The sequence below is a fragment of the Sturnus vulgaris genome, chromosome 1 (assembly GCF_052056855.1).
Source record: "Sturnus vulgaris isolate bStuVul1 chromosome 1, bStuVul1.hap1, whole genome shotgun sequence".
In the NCBI taxonomy this organism is placed as follows: domain Eukaryota; kingdom Metazoa; phylum Chordata; class Aves; order Passeriformes; family Sturnidae; genus Sturnus; species Sturnus vulgaris.
Window position 1 is genome coordinate 67,508,937 of NC_142243.1, and position 18,761 is coordinate 67,527,697.

Consider the following 18,761-nt stretch of genomic DNA (forward strand, 5'->3'; position numbering starts at 1 on the left):
AATAGAATTTTTTTTTTCTGTGTGCCATCTCCTGCAGTCTCTAATTTACCTACCTACTGAAAGCAAATGCAGACTTCTGTGAACAATGCAGCTGTTTTCCTTTTATTCTACAGCTTGGTGCTTAGTGTTGTACAACACTGCATCGAAGGAACCATTGCATTCTGCCTTAATTAATTTGATGCAGGTGCCTAAATTGAGAAGCCATAACGAACTGCATAAAACCACGTATTAAAAATTTTGAGTTCTTTGGTGTGTAAGGGAAAATGCAGCAGTAAAGCTGAAATCTTTCTTTTGACACAAAATCTTGTGTTCTGAGAGAGGGATGGCAAAAAGGGCCCATGCTTGAACTGATTCCTTAGGTTTGGAGTCTGACTGGTTGTGCTTGGAATGGGCATAACTAGATGTATGCTTACATTTGGAAAAGAGGGTGGCCATGCCATTTAGAAAGGAAGATAGGATTGTGTCTATTTGCTTCAGTGACAATTACTGTTGAGTTTATTTTTTAAAAATCCACCACCTTTGCATAACTCTCTGCACCTCATGCTCTAGCCATTGGATTAAAACCAAATAAATATAATGGACAGTATTCCTTTAGTGTCATGTCTTCAGCCCCTAGCTGAGATTGCTATGTCTGTTGTGCACACACACACACACACTCTGCAATTCCTATCTGGTTTATTTTTAAGCACTGATCTCAGGTTGCATATAAATTTATCAGGGGATGTTTACAGTGTTATGGAATTAAAGGAGTCAGAAGAGTTTCAGAAATGCATATTGAGATGATGTTCTGTAACATATATATTTTTGTTTTGCTTGTGAAGAAAATAATTTTAGATAAAGAATTTTTTTTTCAGATTGATTAATAGGGGAGAAAGAGTGAAAAAATGTAAAATTTATTTCATTTTGGCCATTGTCCATTTGAGCATCTGTCCTTTCCCTCCGGTCACAATGCTGTGCACATCAGTTTGATCTTTATATTTTCCCAAAGCATGGATGTAACATCACTGTAGCATTTTTAACATGGACTGATTTCAGAGGAAGAGGAGATCTCCTGTAATGTCCATCCCCCAAACTATTAAGAATCTTATAGAGCAGGTCCATTAAGATGATAGCGTTGAATATTGGAGACCTTTCAATTCTGGAGGGGTTGATGGAGGTCAAAAAGCAGCTTTCTTCCCTGGGACCATGGGTCAGAGTGCTGTTGCATCCTGCACAGGAGGAATTTCTTTTCTTTCTCTTCAATGTTTGGGGCTTTTCCCCTGACTTTTCTCAGAGACTCATCTTACAGTTTACATGTCACCTGTGAGTCATGGCTTGCCTCCACAGGAGCAAAGCAAAAATACACATACTTTTCAGTCGAGTTCTAAACCTCGCTCTTCATTCAGGCATATCAGGAGAACTGTCAGACATTCAGAGAACAGCAAGCGCTTCTTTGATACTGTTACATAAACATCCAGGCTTTCTCTAAAGTGCCTCCTTTGAGGAACGTGTCTGACGCTCCCGGACAGTTTCAAAGCTCTAATTCTGGAGAGGTTCTCAGGGAGCAGATGATGCATTGCACTTACACCTTTTCTTCACTACTGCTTTCCAAGAGATTTACAGATATTCCTGAACTTGGCGCTCCAACGTTTTTTCGGGAAAACACAATATAAATGTCTTGGCCCTGCAGCTGCAGACAAGAGAGCTGAGAATCAAGGGAAGCCATTGGCAGACTCAGGCGAGATCTGAGTTCCCATTAAAAGGTTACCTTAAAAAGCGGAGGCAGTCTGTGTTTAATCACACTCTTGTCTGGGAGGTGTCTTCCTGATTTTGGAAGAAGTTTTGACACTATACTGATGATCTTGTTACTAATTCCTTTGGTGTTTCCTACAATCATGGAAATTAATACTTTTCCAAACCACAATGTATTCCTAGATAATTGCTTCCAGTGTGCTCTGCAAAAAAGTGTGGTTTCAGTTTTGAAATGCTCAAATTTCACATTGAGGATAGAAAGGAGGAGAGGAGATCAACTCTTAAAAGGAGAAAAAATTAATGGAAGGTGTCTGTGGCTTAAGCAGAGGGTGAACTCCACCAAGTCAGAGCACAGAGCACACCCATCATTCCAGTAAAGGGAATGCATTCTTAAGAGGTGAAGCATTTCAGCCTGGAAAATGGACAAGATGATAAGGGCTGTTGCCTTTTGATTAGTATTTACCTCTGGCAGAGGAATAACCTGCATTTGAACAGATTTTCCAGCTACAATTAGACACTTTCCAGATGGCAATCTTTAGGAGAGCTATCAGTAACTTGTACCTTTTATTATCTATTAGTTTGTAGCAAAAAATATGGGGGGGGTAAATAAAGATTTGGACCAAACTAGGCATTTTAGGGAAGTATGCTCTCTGTAATTGAACTAATACATACATAGCATTTTTCTAAAGATCTCTCTTAATGTGGAAATTTTTATTCTTCGTTCACAAGTGAGCACTATATGGGCAGAGAGTTGAGGTGGGAGAACAAATCCTGCTTTCGTGGAATATATTGTTTTTAAAATCAGGAAACTATTGCTTGTCACAAGATTCCGTGAAACATTTTAAATACTTTAAATATCATTATATGCCTTGTAATGAATAAAGGGTAGGCAATTTTAAGCAAGATATAGTATTAGAGATCTAAAATTATAACTGAGAAAAATAATTTACTTTGAGAAGACTCTGAAGATACTAAGAAAACCAACCAATCCCCCCCCAAAAAAGATAAAATGTTTTTTATCAAAGCTTGCTTTTAAAATTTCTAGTACAAGAAAAATGATCTTAAAAGAACTCTACGCCTACATAATCACAGGAGGTAACTCTTACTGGGAATTTTTCCAAATATAAATAGATGAAATGTAAAACCCATTTGACGCTCACCTAGCATGATTTCCTGATTAATATGGACTGGAATTTAATCAGTATTAACCAGTATTTAGTAACTACTGATCTGTACTAGAAGTATGAAACAAATAACAGTTGGGTATTTTGCTATCACAGACTAAGGCACTACCATGAGAAGAAATATAAAGTCATTAAAATATGCTTTATAAGAATCTAGCAAAAAGAGTCAGACAGATTAAGTATTAAAAATATATAATCACTTTAATATGAAAAGGATGTGCCTGGCTCCCTTATCTGTCATTGTCCTTAATTAGGTAGGAAATAGGGCTCTTCAGTGAGTTCTCTGCCAACTTCCCCTCAACTTACAGCATGACAGTATGGAGCCAGAAGTATTTAAAGTTCTTGTATTAGTCTTTTTCTATTCCTAATATTACTTGAACTGACTTGTTTGAGTTGAGGCTTGCTCTGTCATGAGTAGTTTATCTGTGCAGCCATGAGTACTGCAAATGGAATTGTCCACATAAATAAATGCTGCAGGACTGGGCTTGAAGTCAGGGAGATTCAGGCTAGTGCAGAGGTTTGCCCTGGAGAAGTCTTTGCAGCAGACTTTACAATGACAATTTCTGGGAATGCTGCTTTGGGGTTTTATGTACTGAAAGTCCTGTGCATGTTTGGAATATATTATTGGCAATAATGACTTTCAGCATCAGAAATCTTTTGTGAAATAAACTTATTGTAATAGTTTAGCTTTTCTTATTTATTTTTTGATAATTTACTGAACCCTTGCTTGGTTCCTAACAGTCCTTTAGACTGAGTGGAGCAATACCACACTTCCCTTTTGGCATGTGCAGTTGCTCAGTAACCAGCAAGCTGGGACAAGACCCATTCTGGACCGGCTTCAGGGGAGACCTTATACCTGAACATGCCTTGCACATCCTACAGAGGAGGTTTTTAGTCTTAGTCAACAGGTTAGAAAAGTTATGGTGTTTACACTGTAGTAGAGATGACACTGTAGGTTCTAGTCCCAAGAAGACTGTTTGAAAAGATTTCTATGGCTGCAGGGTAGTTAGCCACTTTTATTTTGCAAGAAGGATTGCTGCCTTTTAAAGACCAAGTGAAAAATGCACGATTTCTTCCCTAGTATGGCAAAGTGAAATTGAAGTTACCCCAGGCCCATTAGAGCTTTTTGTAATTTATTTTGTGATGTTCATAAAACTGTTCAGTACTTGGATGGTGTTATCACTAAAATGCAGCTGATGCTATATTCCACATGTTTCCACTGTGTCAGTGTTACTGAGACAAAAGAGAAAAAGAAAAACAAACAAACCCAAACCACTTAGAAAAGTGTACCTTGAAGGCAGAAGTAAATCTTGTCTTTTTTGTATCTCTCTCACTGGAGAAATAAAAGCCATGCAACTGAATTATTACCAGACATCTGTATCAAGTGATAGACTTTCACCCTTTTGTTTGACTTGACTTAAACCTCAAGTCAGTATTCTTGATGATAAGGCTAAAGTTTTGATTTCTGAATTTCAATCACATTGTTCCTATTTATGACTTCTGCACAACCCTTACCTATTCTTCCCACCTGGTTTAGTCCATTTCATTACTGTATTTCTCATTAGCTGTTGTTCAGTGAAACTGTGGTGTACATATATGTCCTCACCACTTTGATTTCAGAAGAAAGGTTAATTCCCCCAGAGATTCTGTCCATGTTTTGGGTTTTCTGTGTTTCTTTTCTAAAATAGCCTTTCATCTTTGCTGTCAGATTAAAGGGAGGAAACTCAGATCACCGTATGAATGGTGGGAAAGGACCTAAGTCATTCAGGGAATGCCTTTGGGAGACAGGCAGTGCAAGCTTTATTACAGGAGAGAAGAGGGTGAAGGACTGTACAATTCAAACTATGAGTGGACTAACATTTTTAGGAATCCTTCTACCCCAGCTCCTCCTTTGCAGCTCCATTTGTAATAGTGACTGTGGGAAAAATTAAATCAGAAGTCGCTAACTTGCAAGTCACTGGTTTGCTGGGGTTTTCTTCAGTCCTCTGCAATAGCAGCAGGCTGGTCCCAGTGACCATGACCCTGTATTGGATTTTGTGTGTGACTGCTATAACTGGTCTGAGTTTTCATATCAACTGCTGGTGTAGAAAACCTAGAAGAAGCTTGGAAGCCTCTATAGGCCATCTGTTCCTCAATTATATTTTTACCTGCAAAGAACATGCCTTTTATCATGAGTTAAAGATAAAACTTGAAGCAACATGACAACAAAGGATACCTAGTGGTTGCACTCTTTGACAGTCTTCAATAGACAAATGAGAGTATGATCTGCTGCTGATAATTTTGATGGTGGTGGTAGTTATGAGATTATTATTTTTGGTATGTTTTCTTCAGACTGGAGAGAACTGGGAGGAGAAATGATGGGGTGTTTTGTTTTCTAAATAGAAGATCACAAGTCTTACTATGCACCTTAATTAGCACCTTCAGCACTTGTTTCTACCTTCTATAGGAACTCATGAAACCTCCTCAACTTAATGTGAGTCTTCCTGATGACTTCAATAGACAGCAGACAGATCCAAGATCTGTGCTTAGCTGACTTCTATATGTTTTAACAAACACAATTCCACCTCCTCTCTCAAGGCTTTGCCTCACTCAGCTTCCTTACTTTGCTGACATGCCCGTGTGTACTGTTCTCCTTTCTAATCTCTTTCAAGCAAGAGCTTCTTTCCTTCTCCACACTTTAGAAAGATAACACGTTTGGCTAGAGTGCTTATTTGCAGGCATCGCTAAAAAGTAATTGCGTAAGGAGAAATTTTGGCTTGGCCAGCATGGTTAACAGCTCAGCTTACTTAGTAAGCAAGCTTGGTGGATGTACTCCTCCCTCCCCACCCTCCTCTTCCTCCCAGGGGCAGGGCCCCCGTTCCAAGTCTCTCCCATGGTAGCCAGCAAAGTTCAGCTTCTCTCAAAGCAGAAAGTAAACCAACAAGGGGACTGTGACTAAGTGCAGAAGGGTTAACAGGAAAGCTGCTCTTTTGTTCCAAGAGGCTGCTGCTGCTGCTGCTACTAATCAGGCTGTTTATATTTACAGCTTTCCCACTCATCCCTACTGAGCATAAGGTTCACCTCTAAAGACAGGCTGAGCACTGCTGTGTGTTTGACAGACTGCATGTAGTATCTGTTTGCTAACTGAAGACACTTGAAAGCTGCAGACTCACTTTTCCTACCTGTGGAAAGGCACACACCTGCACTTAGGTAATGCATAATAATTAGTGATGCTCTGGACAATGTTTGTGAGCCAACTCCCTGCTTACAAGCGCCCTTAATCTCAATTTGGGACTTGCAGTCTCAAGAGGACTGCATGGATGTGCTGGAGTGATGCTTGCATACCAGACATTCCTAATTGTAAAGACGAAGAGGAGTGAGAGCTTTCTGGGTAGGGGGAATAATGGCAGAGTTGTCCTTCAGTTCACTGGGGCCTGCCTACTGATTTAAATTGTAAATAACTTTATAAACCAGCTATGGCACTTTGTTTTTTCTCAGGCAAAGCATCTGATTTCTACTAATACATAGTAGAAAATTTAAAAAAAAGGAAAATCTCTATTAATTTAACATCAATTCCTTTTCATGACATAATAGTTATATTAACCACAGATAGGTGATGTCAGTTCCTTTGGGACCTTGTGGTCTTGCTTTTTTAAGAGTACAAAACTCTTTCCTTTCCCTTCCCTTTCCACTACCATAAAATATTATCATCACCATGATGTTTAAAGACTGTATAGTAGCACATGTCTGGTAGGGTCAGCAGGAAAGGTTCCCTGCAATCACATCACCTATTCCAGTCTAGCTGACTCTTAAAATTAGCTTAATTTAGCCCTCTGGTCTTCTGTGTAAGAAGTCATTCCTTCCTCTGGGGGTAAAAGTCAATTCATTTCCAGCCTGAGACAGAAACACAGGAGGATTGAGCTTGGCAGGGACCTTTGGAGCCCATCTCGTCCAACTCCCCTTCCCAAGCAGGGCTACCTGGTTGCACAGGACCATATCCAGATGGCTTTTGAGTATCCCTAAGGATGAAGCTTCTACAATTTCTGTGGGCAACCTGTGCCAGTAGTCAGTCACCTTCACAGTGAAAAAGTGTTTCCCAAATTTCAGAGGAAATTTCCAGTGCATGCCTATTGTCTCCTGGCCTGTCACTGGGCACCACTGAAGAGAGTCTGGCTCCCTCTTCTTTGCACCACCCCTTCAGAGGTATCTATACATTGATAAGATTCCTCCCTTTGAGTCTTCTCAATGCTAAATAGCCCCAGTTGCCTCAGCCCTTCTTCTTAGGAGATGCTCCAGACCTTTCATCAACTTTGTGGCTCTTCACTGGACTGTCTCCATTATGTCCATATCCCTCTTGTACTAGGGATCCCCAAACTGGACACAGCATTCCAGATGTGGCCTCACCAGTGCTCGGGTACAATCACCTCCCTTGACCTGCTGGCAGTGCTCCTCCTGATGCAACCCAGAATAAAAGGTCTGTATAGAAGAGAGTTTACACCCATTTGTTCTTGTCCTAGTGTTTTTCTTGGAACTTCACTAGCACCATGCTTTTGACTGGCTTGAAAGAAAGCATAAACAGCCATATCCCTTCTTGGTCTTTATTATGCTAGACTAAACAAACTGAACTTTTTTAGTCTGGTCTTCTTTGATAATGTTCACCATTCCACACTTCTCCCAGTAACTGTTTAATGGGTCGGTTCTGTTTTGAATTCCTCTTCCTAAATGCCGTACTGAGTTTTCCAGGTAGAATCTCAGCCATGCTTTTTACCATGTCATCTGTACCTCTTCTTTCACTGTAGGAAATAACTGAAGTGATAACTGAACTACACAGGTTTTCATTCAGGTATTACTTGATTGAGTCCAGGATGAAGACCCGCAGCCCTGCTCTCCCTGGTATAAACAAATTAAGGAAGGTATTTGAGTTGGGGGTGGAGTGTTTCCTGAAGAGAAAAAGAGATGGCATACAGATCATTAACATCAATAGCAACAGAAATGTAAATAAAGCCACCGTTTATTTCCTGGACAACTAAGGAATGCGAGCTACATAGAACAGACTAGCTGTCAGAGGAAGACACAACTGTTGCTCATATCTGAGGTTACAATTTGCAGGGATGTTAAATTCCCTGCCATAACCAAATCCCTCCCAAGATGACAATTAGGTTCACTTTGGATTCAGTAAATGCTTTAATTACACTTTCAGAATGTAGGAAAATGTATCTAAGCAATATAAAGAAATTTTCTTTAATTCCCATCAGTTTCCTTGCTACCTTTCCCCCCTTTTTTACTTCCCATCAGTTTCTTTGCTATAGCTGCATTACTCTGCTTCTAAGCTCATTTATTTCTATTAATAGGACTTCTCATCTGTAGGTAGTAATGACCATTAAAGTTCCCACAGTAATTTGAAACTATTTCTCTGTTCTAAGTGATAGGAGATGGGGAACAGAGCTCCCTGCCCCCTCTTCTTCAGTGAGCGGAGCAAAGAGATTGTCCTCTGCAGAATGGTCATGGAGTTAAATGTAGCTAAAATTGAGCAGCTCCTCTTACAGGTGGGTTAGTTTAATTTACTGTGCTGATCTTGGGATGAAGTTTATAAAAGCCTATTGCAATGCTGTGTCAGAGGCAGGGAGAAAACATCAGATTTTATCAGTGAAATTGCATGGGATAATTTTTCCCCCCACAGCAAGGAATGTTTCAGCTTGCTGGAGATGTGATTGTGCCTGTATTGGGGACATTGATTTGTTGTAATTGTTCACCTCTGATCCCAGTGTGAGATCTACTGTGGAGCAGCCAGTGTGGGCATGGACACAGAAAGCCAACTCTGTTCAGAGCTCAGGTAGGTCTTAACTGCAGTGCCTGTTCAAATCTATTTACCTTGTGTAGCTTTGAGCAGCACCTGTCAGGCAGGGTAATGTTTAGGTGCATGTATTCCACATTTGTTCTTAATGCTGGCAGTTCAAACTGCTTCATTTTCTCCTGAGCATCAGAAAAGCATTTGTCACTGCAAACCCCTTCTGTGCCTAGAGTGTTGCCATAAATATGCTGGACGTAGAGGACAATTTTCATGCCTCCTGCACAGCATTAGAGACAGTCCAAACAGATCTTTGATAAGACAGAGGTGGCAACCATCCAGCCTAATATCCAGCTTGAATTTGGAGCAAGAAGGAAGTGGAAAAGCAGCCGGAAAAGTGCCCTCAGACCAGTCACTGGCTAAATTCCTGCCCTCAGACTCTTTTGTAAGTTCAGTGCATCTGTCCAGTGGGGTTACTTGCAAAACCTAGTGATGTGTGACAGAAATTTGGTTCCTGGTGTGCAGTTATAGACAGACATTTGCTTCCCCATGTGCTCTCCAAATGCATCTTATTAAATGAAAAATTCAAGTTTGTCTGCATAACAGGACACTTACTTGTGTCCTGTCACAAATATAGTAATATTTTATCCCACTCCTCCAATATTAAATATTTCTCCCTTCCATAATGACTATGCCTCCTTCCTATGTGCTAAATGCTATTTTTTAAAAATACACAAATTATTGGCCATTCTTCTTTTTCAACAACATGAAAAGTGAGCGATTTATCAATTATTTTGTTAGAGCTATGGTTTCTTCCTGTTTTTTTTCCTAATTTAAGTGTAAGGTATTAGATTATTAACCTTAAAAATATCTATTAGTTTTATATCACATTATTCATTCATTTTACCTATTTCTGATTGGATGATGCTGTAATGTGTTTGGGTTTATAACAGAGTTCATTTTCTCTGTTAATTCAAAACTCTAAAAATACTTAGTAAAATTTTGGAAACACAAAACTCTTATTTGGGCCATTCTTATAAAATACACTCCTTGGGTTAAATTTAGTAGCAAAAACCTTCATTGTAATATCTCTTGGACTTCAGCTGCTACAAAATTAAACATTTTGTCTTTCTTTTATCACTTTCAACACCAAAAGAATAGCACTGCTTTCCCATGCTCCCGCCACTGCCAGCTCCTCCTCCTCTCTGGCTCCTGAGACACAAGATGAAGTTAGATGTGCCAGTGACAGCATGCATCAGTCAGGCGCAGTAAGGTATGTGCTGGGGATACTGCTGACAAGATGAATATTCTTGGCAGGCTCCGTGACATTTCTCTTTGCCCTTTGCTGAAGAAAGGAGGTCACTTGAACACCATCAGGGCTTCAGGCATCAACCTGGATGCACAGCATCACTCCCCCATTTCCATGTCACGAAGCAGAGCAATTGATCCTTCTGCTCAGAATATATGGGAAGACATGGGCAAATCACGTCAAATCCCGTTACCTGTGTTATGCCTTAGGAAGATGAGGAGAATTTGGAACTTCCCACCAAAACAAAGGAAGGAGCAATGCTTTCTTTATATGCTCTTTGCTGAACTGTGGATCAATGAGCAAATGTACAGAAACACTCTAAGGCAAGAAAGAAGAATGGAAAAGATGGAAAACAAGAAACAGACAGAGATTAAATCCTGGCCCTAGTAAAACTTTAAAATTCCTGCTGACTGCAGCAGTACGGAGCCAGAATAAAATAGAGGGTGGAAGAAAACAGGGAGAGGAAAGGGAAATCAGGGAAGGACGGCTCTAGCTGATCTTATCCCCATGTTTCCATCTGAGTTCCCCTCGGCCACCATCAGTCTCCACTTTCTCCAGCTCTCATCTTTTCTTATTGTAGGCTGTCATTTCTCATCCGGTATCTCCCATCCATCCATCAGCATGTCTGGGATAGCTGGCAGCTAATTCCGATGGGTTAGCAACCCATCAGTATCCCTTGCCAGTTCCCACGGGGCATGTAAACTGATCTAGCTAACAAATTCTGACAGGTGAGAGACAATTCATCCTCGCTGCTACCGGTAGCAAAGACAGAGATGTAAAGGGTTCCATATGGTGTTCAATGGGGAGATAAATGCCAGAAGAGAAACGTCTCATCAGCCTGAATTCACAGATTGCTCTTTGATCTACCAAATGATCTCATGGGACCTCTAAAACATGACCCTCTTCCTACTCTGCCAGAATGGCAAAAGTTTAGGGGAGACCTGAAACACATTCGACTATAAGCATGCTGCCCAATAGGTGTGGTCAGGTCAGGGCACAAATGTTGCCAAAAGCCCTTTCTTGAGAGGGCAGAAATACCTGGCAGAACCAAGACAACATTTCTGGCAGCTTTTTCTCAGGGCACATTGATATAAATGAAAGATTAAAAATCCCTTTCTCAACTACCTAACAGTAGAGTAAATCAGAACTTCACAAGAAGTGAACAGTTACAGTGTGTGTTAGAACAAACTAGGTTGCATCTGCCTTTTCAAACAGTTTTGTATGGCTGGCTTTCTGTACCTGCAAATGGTGGAATAATTCACAACCCTATACCAGACATTCGTAAAAATTTCTTCACAAGACTCTTCCCACGGCCAAAATCATAGTCAATGTCATAAAGACTGCCTTTAGTTTCTTTTCAGCTAATGTAATTGTTTTTATGTAATCTTGCAATGATGTAGTTTTTCCACTGAGAGGTGGAAAATTGAGATGGAAGGGAGTATTTTCCCTTGCATCTGTTGGCTGTCTTCTCTTTCCTAGCAGTGTCCAAATTTCACAGAACAACTCCCTTTTTGCACAGCCATTTCAGACCTCATGCCTTGTCTTGAGCCAGCGCTTACTTTGATCTGGGTTCTTACAGTCTCCAGCAGTAAATAGGATGTCTCATGTCAACATCACTCCTTTTCTTTACTCGTTGGGCCACATGCTTATGATGCATTTCATAATGAACTTCATTCCTTATGCCTGCTTCTACAGGCAAGAAGTCCATGTGCACCAGCTACTTCTGCTGACGTTCTCCAGATGCCTGGCTCTATTTGGTAACCTTTCTCTTTAGCTGTGCTAAGTGCGTGTCTCATTTCCTTTCAGCATTCCTGCAAGTTGTGACCATTTGGGACAGCCAAGACTCCTCCAGAAACATTCCTCTCAATCGTTTTGCACGGCCTTTCTAGTTGGTGTGCTGGCAGCCAGGAAGGGGTTGATCTTCTAAGCCTCCCTCCATTGTTTCCACCTCTGTTTGAAAGGTCTGCTGTTTCTCAGTGCAGCTATCTATTCATCGCTGGTTGTTTAGCCCATTCTCCCTACAGTGGTTTAGCCTCAGAGTAGACAGAATAATCCCATTTGGGTTTGAGACTGTCTTCCATAAAGAAAATGCTACCAACATTGCTGTTTTGCACTGGGATTCCTGCCACTTAGCTGTATCAATAATAAGGATTGATTCTTTGGAAGATATTTTACTGAAGCTAAAGAAACACTTCTGGGGAGAAAAGGTTTTTTAACAGGACACTCTCGAGCTCTATTGCATTTTGAACTAAAAATCTTTCTTGGCTTACCCACTGGAAGCTCAGCCATCCTCAGAGCTCTCAGTTGCTGGATAAAATGATAACACACCGCTGTTTGCAACGCTTTCCCCCAGTTCTGAACTGGCCACTCCCCTGGACACTACCCTGTCCTGCAGCGTTTGGGCTGGCACTCGTCGCTGCCTGGAACAGCAGGACAGCGCGAACGGCCCCGGCTTCGCAGGTAGGCAGCCCTTCATAGCCAAGGTGACAGGCAGGCTGGAGCCGGGCAGGGCTCCTCTCTCCATCACCTCGAGGTGCTGCACCGTTTCCAGGCCTCCACGCACGTTGCACCCAGGTCATCCTACGTTGCGCACATTTTGTCAAAAAACCATCCCCTGACGCCATAACATTTTTTTTTCCGTGACAGATTGTGGCTTTTCCTTTCCTTGCCCCAAGGAAACTCGATGTACAGTCGGGCAAGCCGGTGTCTCTGCGGTGGCGGCGTCCACCTGCAGAAGGCAGGATGGTGGCTACCGAGCAGGGCCCGCGGGCGCATCCCGCTCCCGCACCATTCCCGCTGCCGCCAGCGCCGCCTTCCCGCGCAACGCGCACCCCTCGGCGCGTGCTCCCTGGGAAGCGGCGGCCGGCCGAGGATGGGGCGGGGGGAGAGGGAGTCTCCCCACGCCCCCGTGCCGAAGGCGCTCGGGTGTTTCCGTCGCTCTCCGGCGCCGCCGCCTTTCCCCGCCCTCTCGCCGCCTGCCTGGGCGCCCGCACTCCCGGCGGCGCGGCGGGAGGAGGAGGCGGTGGAAGATGGCGGTGGGGATTGGCAGGGAGGTGGCGGCGGCGGCGGCAGCGGTTCTGCAAGCGAGCCCGTCGGCAGCCAGCGCCGGCGCGGACCGCGGCTGAGCAAGAAGGCGGCTGGGGCTGCGCCACCACCGCCCTCCCCGGCGCCGGACCCTCCTCCTCCTCTCCTTCCCTCCCTCTCTCCCTCCCTCCCTCTGTCGCCTTCCCCGCCTGCCCCGGCCCTCCGCCCTCGCGCCCGGCCCGGCATGGACGCTGGCGCTCCGCCGTGTCGCTGCCGCCGCCGGCGCTGAGCGGGGCCGCTCGCCCGCCGCTCCCGGGAGCGGGGAAGATGTCGGACACCAAGGTGAAAGTTGCCGTCAGGGTCCGGCCCATGAACAAGAGAGGTGAGCGGGGTCTAGGGGCACCTCGGGGCGGTGGCGGCAGCGGAGCGCGGCGTCCCCCCGCGTTCTGCCCGGGCTGGCGGGAGGACGAGCCCCCTGGGCCGCCCCCGCCGCTCCAGCCCCTCGCTCCCGGGGGAGCTGGCGGGGGCCGAGCTGCACCGGCGTGACGGGAGGAGGGGGGTGCTCGCTCGCCCTGGCTACAGCCCCCCGCCGTGTCGCCTTGCAGAGCTGGACCTGAATACCAAGTGCATCGTGGAGATGGAAGGGAACCAGACCGTGCTTCACCCGCCGCCTTCCAACGCCAAGCAGGGAGAAAGGTAAAACCTCGAGTCGCCGTGCCCCGAGTGAAAGCCCAGCCCCGGCTCCTCCGCCTGGCTCTCGCAGATGCCTCGCTCGGCTTTGTCAGGGCAGCAGCGGGGTCCCCAGGGTGTCGCTCGGTGCTTTTCGGGGCTGCGCTGGGAGGGAGGGCGGGAGAGGCGAGCGCTGACCCGGTCTGCTGCGTTGGTCTTGCGTCCATGGCAAGTAAAGGTAAAGGTTCTTTACCTGGCATCCTGGGGGAGTCGGAGGTACCCAGTGTGGAGGCAGAAGATCCCTGTTAGTCTCCGGGGTTTAGAAGTTGATTCTTGATTGACTGCTCAAAAAATGAACTGTTGAGTAGGTTAAGGACTTAGACTGTGTGTGCTGTTTTCAGAAATTTCCCTTGAGTGTAGGCTGTTAACAACTTGGTGTAACCTGTGGGAGAACAAGAAGCAGAATCTGATTTTTATGCTAGTGATGGATTTTTTTTTATATAACTTTGTTTACTAGATTTTAACCTATTTGCATTTGAAAAGGCGGTAATTGCTAGATCCTTTATTAATTCAGTGTTGTTCTGTGAAGTAGCTTATGAGAATATGCTAAAATAATTTTGAAATCTGGCATTTAGTTGTGATGCCCCAGTAAAGAATACCCTTGGAAAAAATCCAAAATACCAATGCACTAGACTGTAAAAATAGATCAGAACAGGAAAAGATTTCTTTCCTTTGAGGGAGTGAGGGGAAAGACAGGGAGGTGCAAGTGGAATAGTTATGTTGTATGCTGGTGTGTTCAGTTACGTTGTATTATCTGCTGGGTTACCTGTTGACTGCTGGAGTTCAATTGATCTGTTAAATGCATTTAATTCCAAGGAGTAAGAAGTCATTTGAATGGATATGGAGACTTTCAACCTAGTACCTTCCTATTACTTAAGCCTTTTTAAAAAGTATTTTTGACTCAGTTCATAACAGTTATGAAGAAAATGTAGTGTGAGAATATTCTTGCTTTTTTGCAAAGGTGGAGTGTCATGCTTTTATAGCTTTCCATCAGAAGTTGAGACCTTTTCTATTCTTGCATGTCCAAGGTGTGAAGGTGCTTCTCACATTAACCCACATATAGAATATAGCTGTAATCACACCAGTTTATTTTAGATTCAACTTGCATTGTCTTCAGAACCATTGTTGTGGCTCAAATGCTGGCCTGCATCTTGAAAGATCTGTGTTTGTTTCCTGCTTCTTTCAAAGATCTTTGTGTGATCTTCTATAAGTTGTGCTGCCTCTCTGGGTCTTAGCAGCTCATATGTGAAATGGAAATCTTGAGGGTTTTTAAAAACTATCTTGTTTTAGAATATATGGGGGTTTTTTTCAATAAACAGGAGTTTGTTGAAGTGTGTATATAGCTTCCATCACAACACTGCTGTAATAAGAATAACAAACTCCTCAAAGTGAGTGGGATTGACAGGTATGAAACAAAAATGATATATAGAGTTTATAAAGCAAAAGCAGAATTAAGATTTAAAAACCACTATTTCAATAGACTTGAGAGACTAAGGGCCAGGTAGTTTAATGAAGAGCCAGTAACATGGGAATTTTGCTTGTTGTGCACATTGGCCTGCAGGTATTCAGTGAGACTATGCAGTGACTCTCTTTGGAGAGCTTGTGTGTCTTGTGTTTATCAGGCTTTAATATCTCTAAAATATATAAATTCTCTTGATGGGAACTGGCTTCTGTTTCTACCTTAAGAGCCTTATGGGTGAGCTGTGACGCTTGTGTGCGACCTCACCGTCGGCAGCTGTGTTGGCAAGGCATAGCCGTCCTGCTTGCAGCACAGTGTGAGGCTGGAATTTGGCTGGCTGCTAACTTGTGTGTTTGAAACAACTGCCAGATGTGTTATTGGAAGGAACAGTCAGAAATACTGATCAGAAGTAACTCTCATTAGTGCAAACAGATAGTTTGGGTGCCTGCTTAATGGCAGATCTTGTGTGTGACCTGTCAAGATGTGTAATGGGCTTTCTAGGGCCTCATGAACATCCTTAAGTTTCCTTTAGTGCTAAACTGCTGGTTTATATTTTTTTACTCAATATAAATAGTTCAATTTCTCATGATGAGAAATGGATTCTGTTCTTCTATGTGTACCCACCATAAAATGTCTGTATAAACTGGCTCTGAATTGCTGAGTAGTTGCTGCTTATACTTGGACTGATGCCTTGGCAGGGTTAGAGATGTCAAATGGATTTTTGGTTTTCTTTGTGTAGCATGTTTTTATATAGCTTAACTGGATTTTTCTTTCAGAGCAACCATGTCATTGCAAAAATGATTTAATTTGTTAGGGTGATTAATTGGTCTTTCTCTCTTCTGTGCATTATTTTAATATTCTGTTTAGTCTTACCTTTTCCTTTGCGTGTTTTATCTTTTTATATGGAAATTTCCCTTTTCTAACTGAATGGAAGTACAAGTTTGTGCTGCATTTTGGAATAAGAATAAGTAGCCTTCTTCTAAAGCAAATTTGGTTTCCAGGGCTGCTTTTTTAAATTCAGCTGAAGCCAAGAGACTACAGGGTGTAGGGAGTAGAATTCAGGACCGTGCTCTTTATTTGCTTTGTTCTCTCTGTTACAATTTAAAAGGTACTAACAGAATTCTCTAAAGAAAAATTAGGTAACTCTTTAATAACTATAAAATTATAAAATTTGCTCTTGGAAGAACATCCAAGGTTAGGAAAATCAGATTTTACTAGCTTTGCCTATGCTGTACGGAATTTTTGAATTAAATCTAAATTCAGTTGCATTATTTTAATTAGTTTGTAGGCATTATTAAGGATAGTTCTGAAGAATTTTAAGTGGGCAAGTAATGCTAGTTTTACAGGTGATGTAAAAGGCCTAAAATCCCAGACAGTGCTGTCATTTATCCAACTTACATTATTGTGTTAGAGGTAGAGTTATAACCATAAATTAGAACAGGATTCTGACTGCATCTTCTAACTGCTAGACCACACAGCACTCACATCGTAATAAACACAGCTACAAAATAGTAATTGTTATTAAATGCAAGTGTTCTGTCTTTTTATAAGCAGCAGGCCTGTTGTTGCCTACCAGCACATGACTTTCAGTGTTCTAAACTAATGAAGGAGGAAAACCAGAACATAGTAAAACTGAGCAGTCTGAGTCTGAAAGGCACAGGAAAATCTTTATCAACTGAAATAGTAAGAGACAGAGTTCAAAAAGGAACAGTTTTCATTAGGTGCTATCAGGTATAATCTCTGGTGCTGGCAAAGTTTTTGGAAGTTCGTTGTTGGACTTCATACCTTTAACCCATGTTTTGCTTTTACTCGTAGCAGTAGTTTCCTTTGTATGTGCTGAAGTGTGCTTGTATGTTCTTTTAGTTACTTCTTGTATCTCTCAGCCATTTCCTTCCCAAACCAATATAGATTTCCATTTCTTCCCAAGAAGAAAATTTCTGGGAACTCTCTGATTTTTTTTTTTTCCTGTCTTTATCTGGGAACCTGAATTTCATTTCTCAAAGTACTCTCTTCACAGAAAAGAAATCCTATTCTAATTTATAGTCTTTTAGAAATGGGTATTGTGTTTCAGAGCCAATTGAATACATCCTGCTGTCCTGCCATAAATATTTGTATTTGGTTGTTGGCAACAAGGTGCCGTATTAACTATAAGATAATTAGAGTATGGAGTCACAGACAATCCTACAAAATGGTTGAATAATTTTTTACAATAGAGATTTCACATCTCTGTGTCTACTAAAGATCTGACTTTACATTACGGATGTTTGTTTCCAGTAGGACAAATGAATTCTTGCTGGGTTGGTTCCTCCTCCGTTTCTGATTGTTAAAATATGCTTTACTTCCTTTCCTTTCAGCTATGCTTTTTAACACATAGGATCTGAAAAGTTTTATTTTAGCTCCCTGATAACAGTTCTTCATGACATGGTTTTTCCTTTAGTAAGCAAAATATTTGTCTTGACAGAAATAAACAAGGAACCATGGAGACCATAGAACTGAAATGTTATTTCGTCTGTCGTTTTAACTGAAACACAAATTCCTTTATTGGGCAATTCATTCCATTAGAGCACAGTTGCCTATTGCAAACTTTGCCTTAATAAAAAAATCAGAGCAGAAGATAAGAAAGAGGTCCTCAGATTGTAGAGTTGACCTCAAAATCTCACTTTTTTCTGAAAGTATTTTCTTTCCTATTTTAACTCTTAAAAAAAGCATGTTATGACTTGTTTGTTCTGTTCTCTTCTATCCTCATTTTGATAAGACAAGTAGCACCGAAGCCCAGTTCTACTTAAAAAAACCCTCTTCTCAGAGTGCTAAATTACTGAAGATTCCAGAATATATGGGGGCTTTATTTAGTTTTTTTTCATAGATTTAAGCTCTTTAATAAAATAAATAGCTGGGAACAGATGTGTATGCATCTATCTAGTTTTTGTAGGTCATAATACTTTCAAAGATTAATATCTGAAGCACAGATTTCATCCCTAGGCAGCTTGTCCTAAAACTCTTGTTTCCAGAAAACAGCTGTTTCTCCTTCTGCTTTGGAGAAAACGTGATTTTGGATGGTCTTTAGTACACGGTCCTTCCCTTGGCAGTTGTAGTACTTCATAGTTTTTGATATCTTGCTTTGGGTAGCATCAGAGATGAGAGGAGAGCACTGTTGGGGGCCTTCATGATAATGGTAACTTTTTCAAACTGAAACTTCTTGAAGCTAAAACAGGACAGCTGCTAATTAGTGCTGTATCTGTAGGAATGACTGACCAGATCACATCTTTGATGTGTGAACTTCAAATTATCATCTGTCAGAGGTGGATCATAAATTAGTAGAAGGCAACAACTTTTATCTTTGCAGGAAATTGTAAAAGCAATCTGACTTTGACCTGTCTAACTTTCCTGTTAGACATCAGTGTTCAGGATGTGAACTGTTAGCTTTGAACCTTGGCAGAGGAGTGGATTTGGATTATGAAATGTATGGCTGGAAAATGTCATTTTGGGAGCTACTTTTGCATTGCTTTAATCCATTCATGCTTCAGATGCAATGCTAGATGCAGTTCTTTGAAACTTATG

The 18,761-nt window shown here is 42.0% G+C and overlaps 2 protein-coding genes across 4 annotated transcripts in view; both read left to right on the forward strand.

The window, feature by feature from the left end:
• The first annotated feature begins 143 nt into the window (after positions 1-143).
• LOC148225279 (uncharacterized) lies at positions 144-12,391 on the forward strand. Its single transcript, XM_088168908.1, has 4 exons — positions 144-8,440; positions 8,660-8,727; positions 9,839-9,955; positions 11,798-12,391. Exons 1-4 carry the CDS (start codon positions 8,327-8,329, stop codon positions 11,916-11,918), a joined length of 420 nt encoding a protein of 139 aa, XP_088025034.1. The 5' UTR covers positions 144-8,326; the 3' UTR covers positions 11,919-12,391.
• Positions 12,392-13,270: 879 nt separating this feature from the next.
• The window catches only part of KIF13A (kinesin family member 13A), a 103,303-nt gene continuing 97,812 nt past the window's right edge, over positions 13,271-18,761 (forward strand). For 2 of the 3 annotated variants that reach the window (XM_014878131.2, XM_014878147.2), the window contains exons 1-2: positions 13,272-13,397; positions 13,621-13,711. In XM_014878131.2, the coding sequence (XP_014733617.2) occupies positions 13,343-13,397; positions 13,621-13,711 (146 nt within the window). In that variant the 5' untranslated portion in view covers positions 13,272-13,342. Of the gene's footprint in view, positions 13,398-13,620; positions 13,712-18,761 lie in introns of all 3 variants that reach the window. The other variant, XM_014878154.2, reaches the window with a different exon arrangement.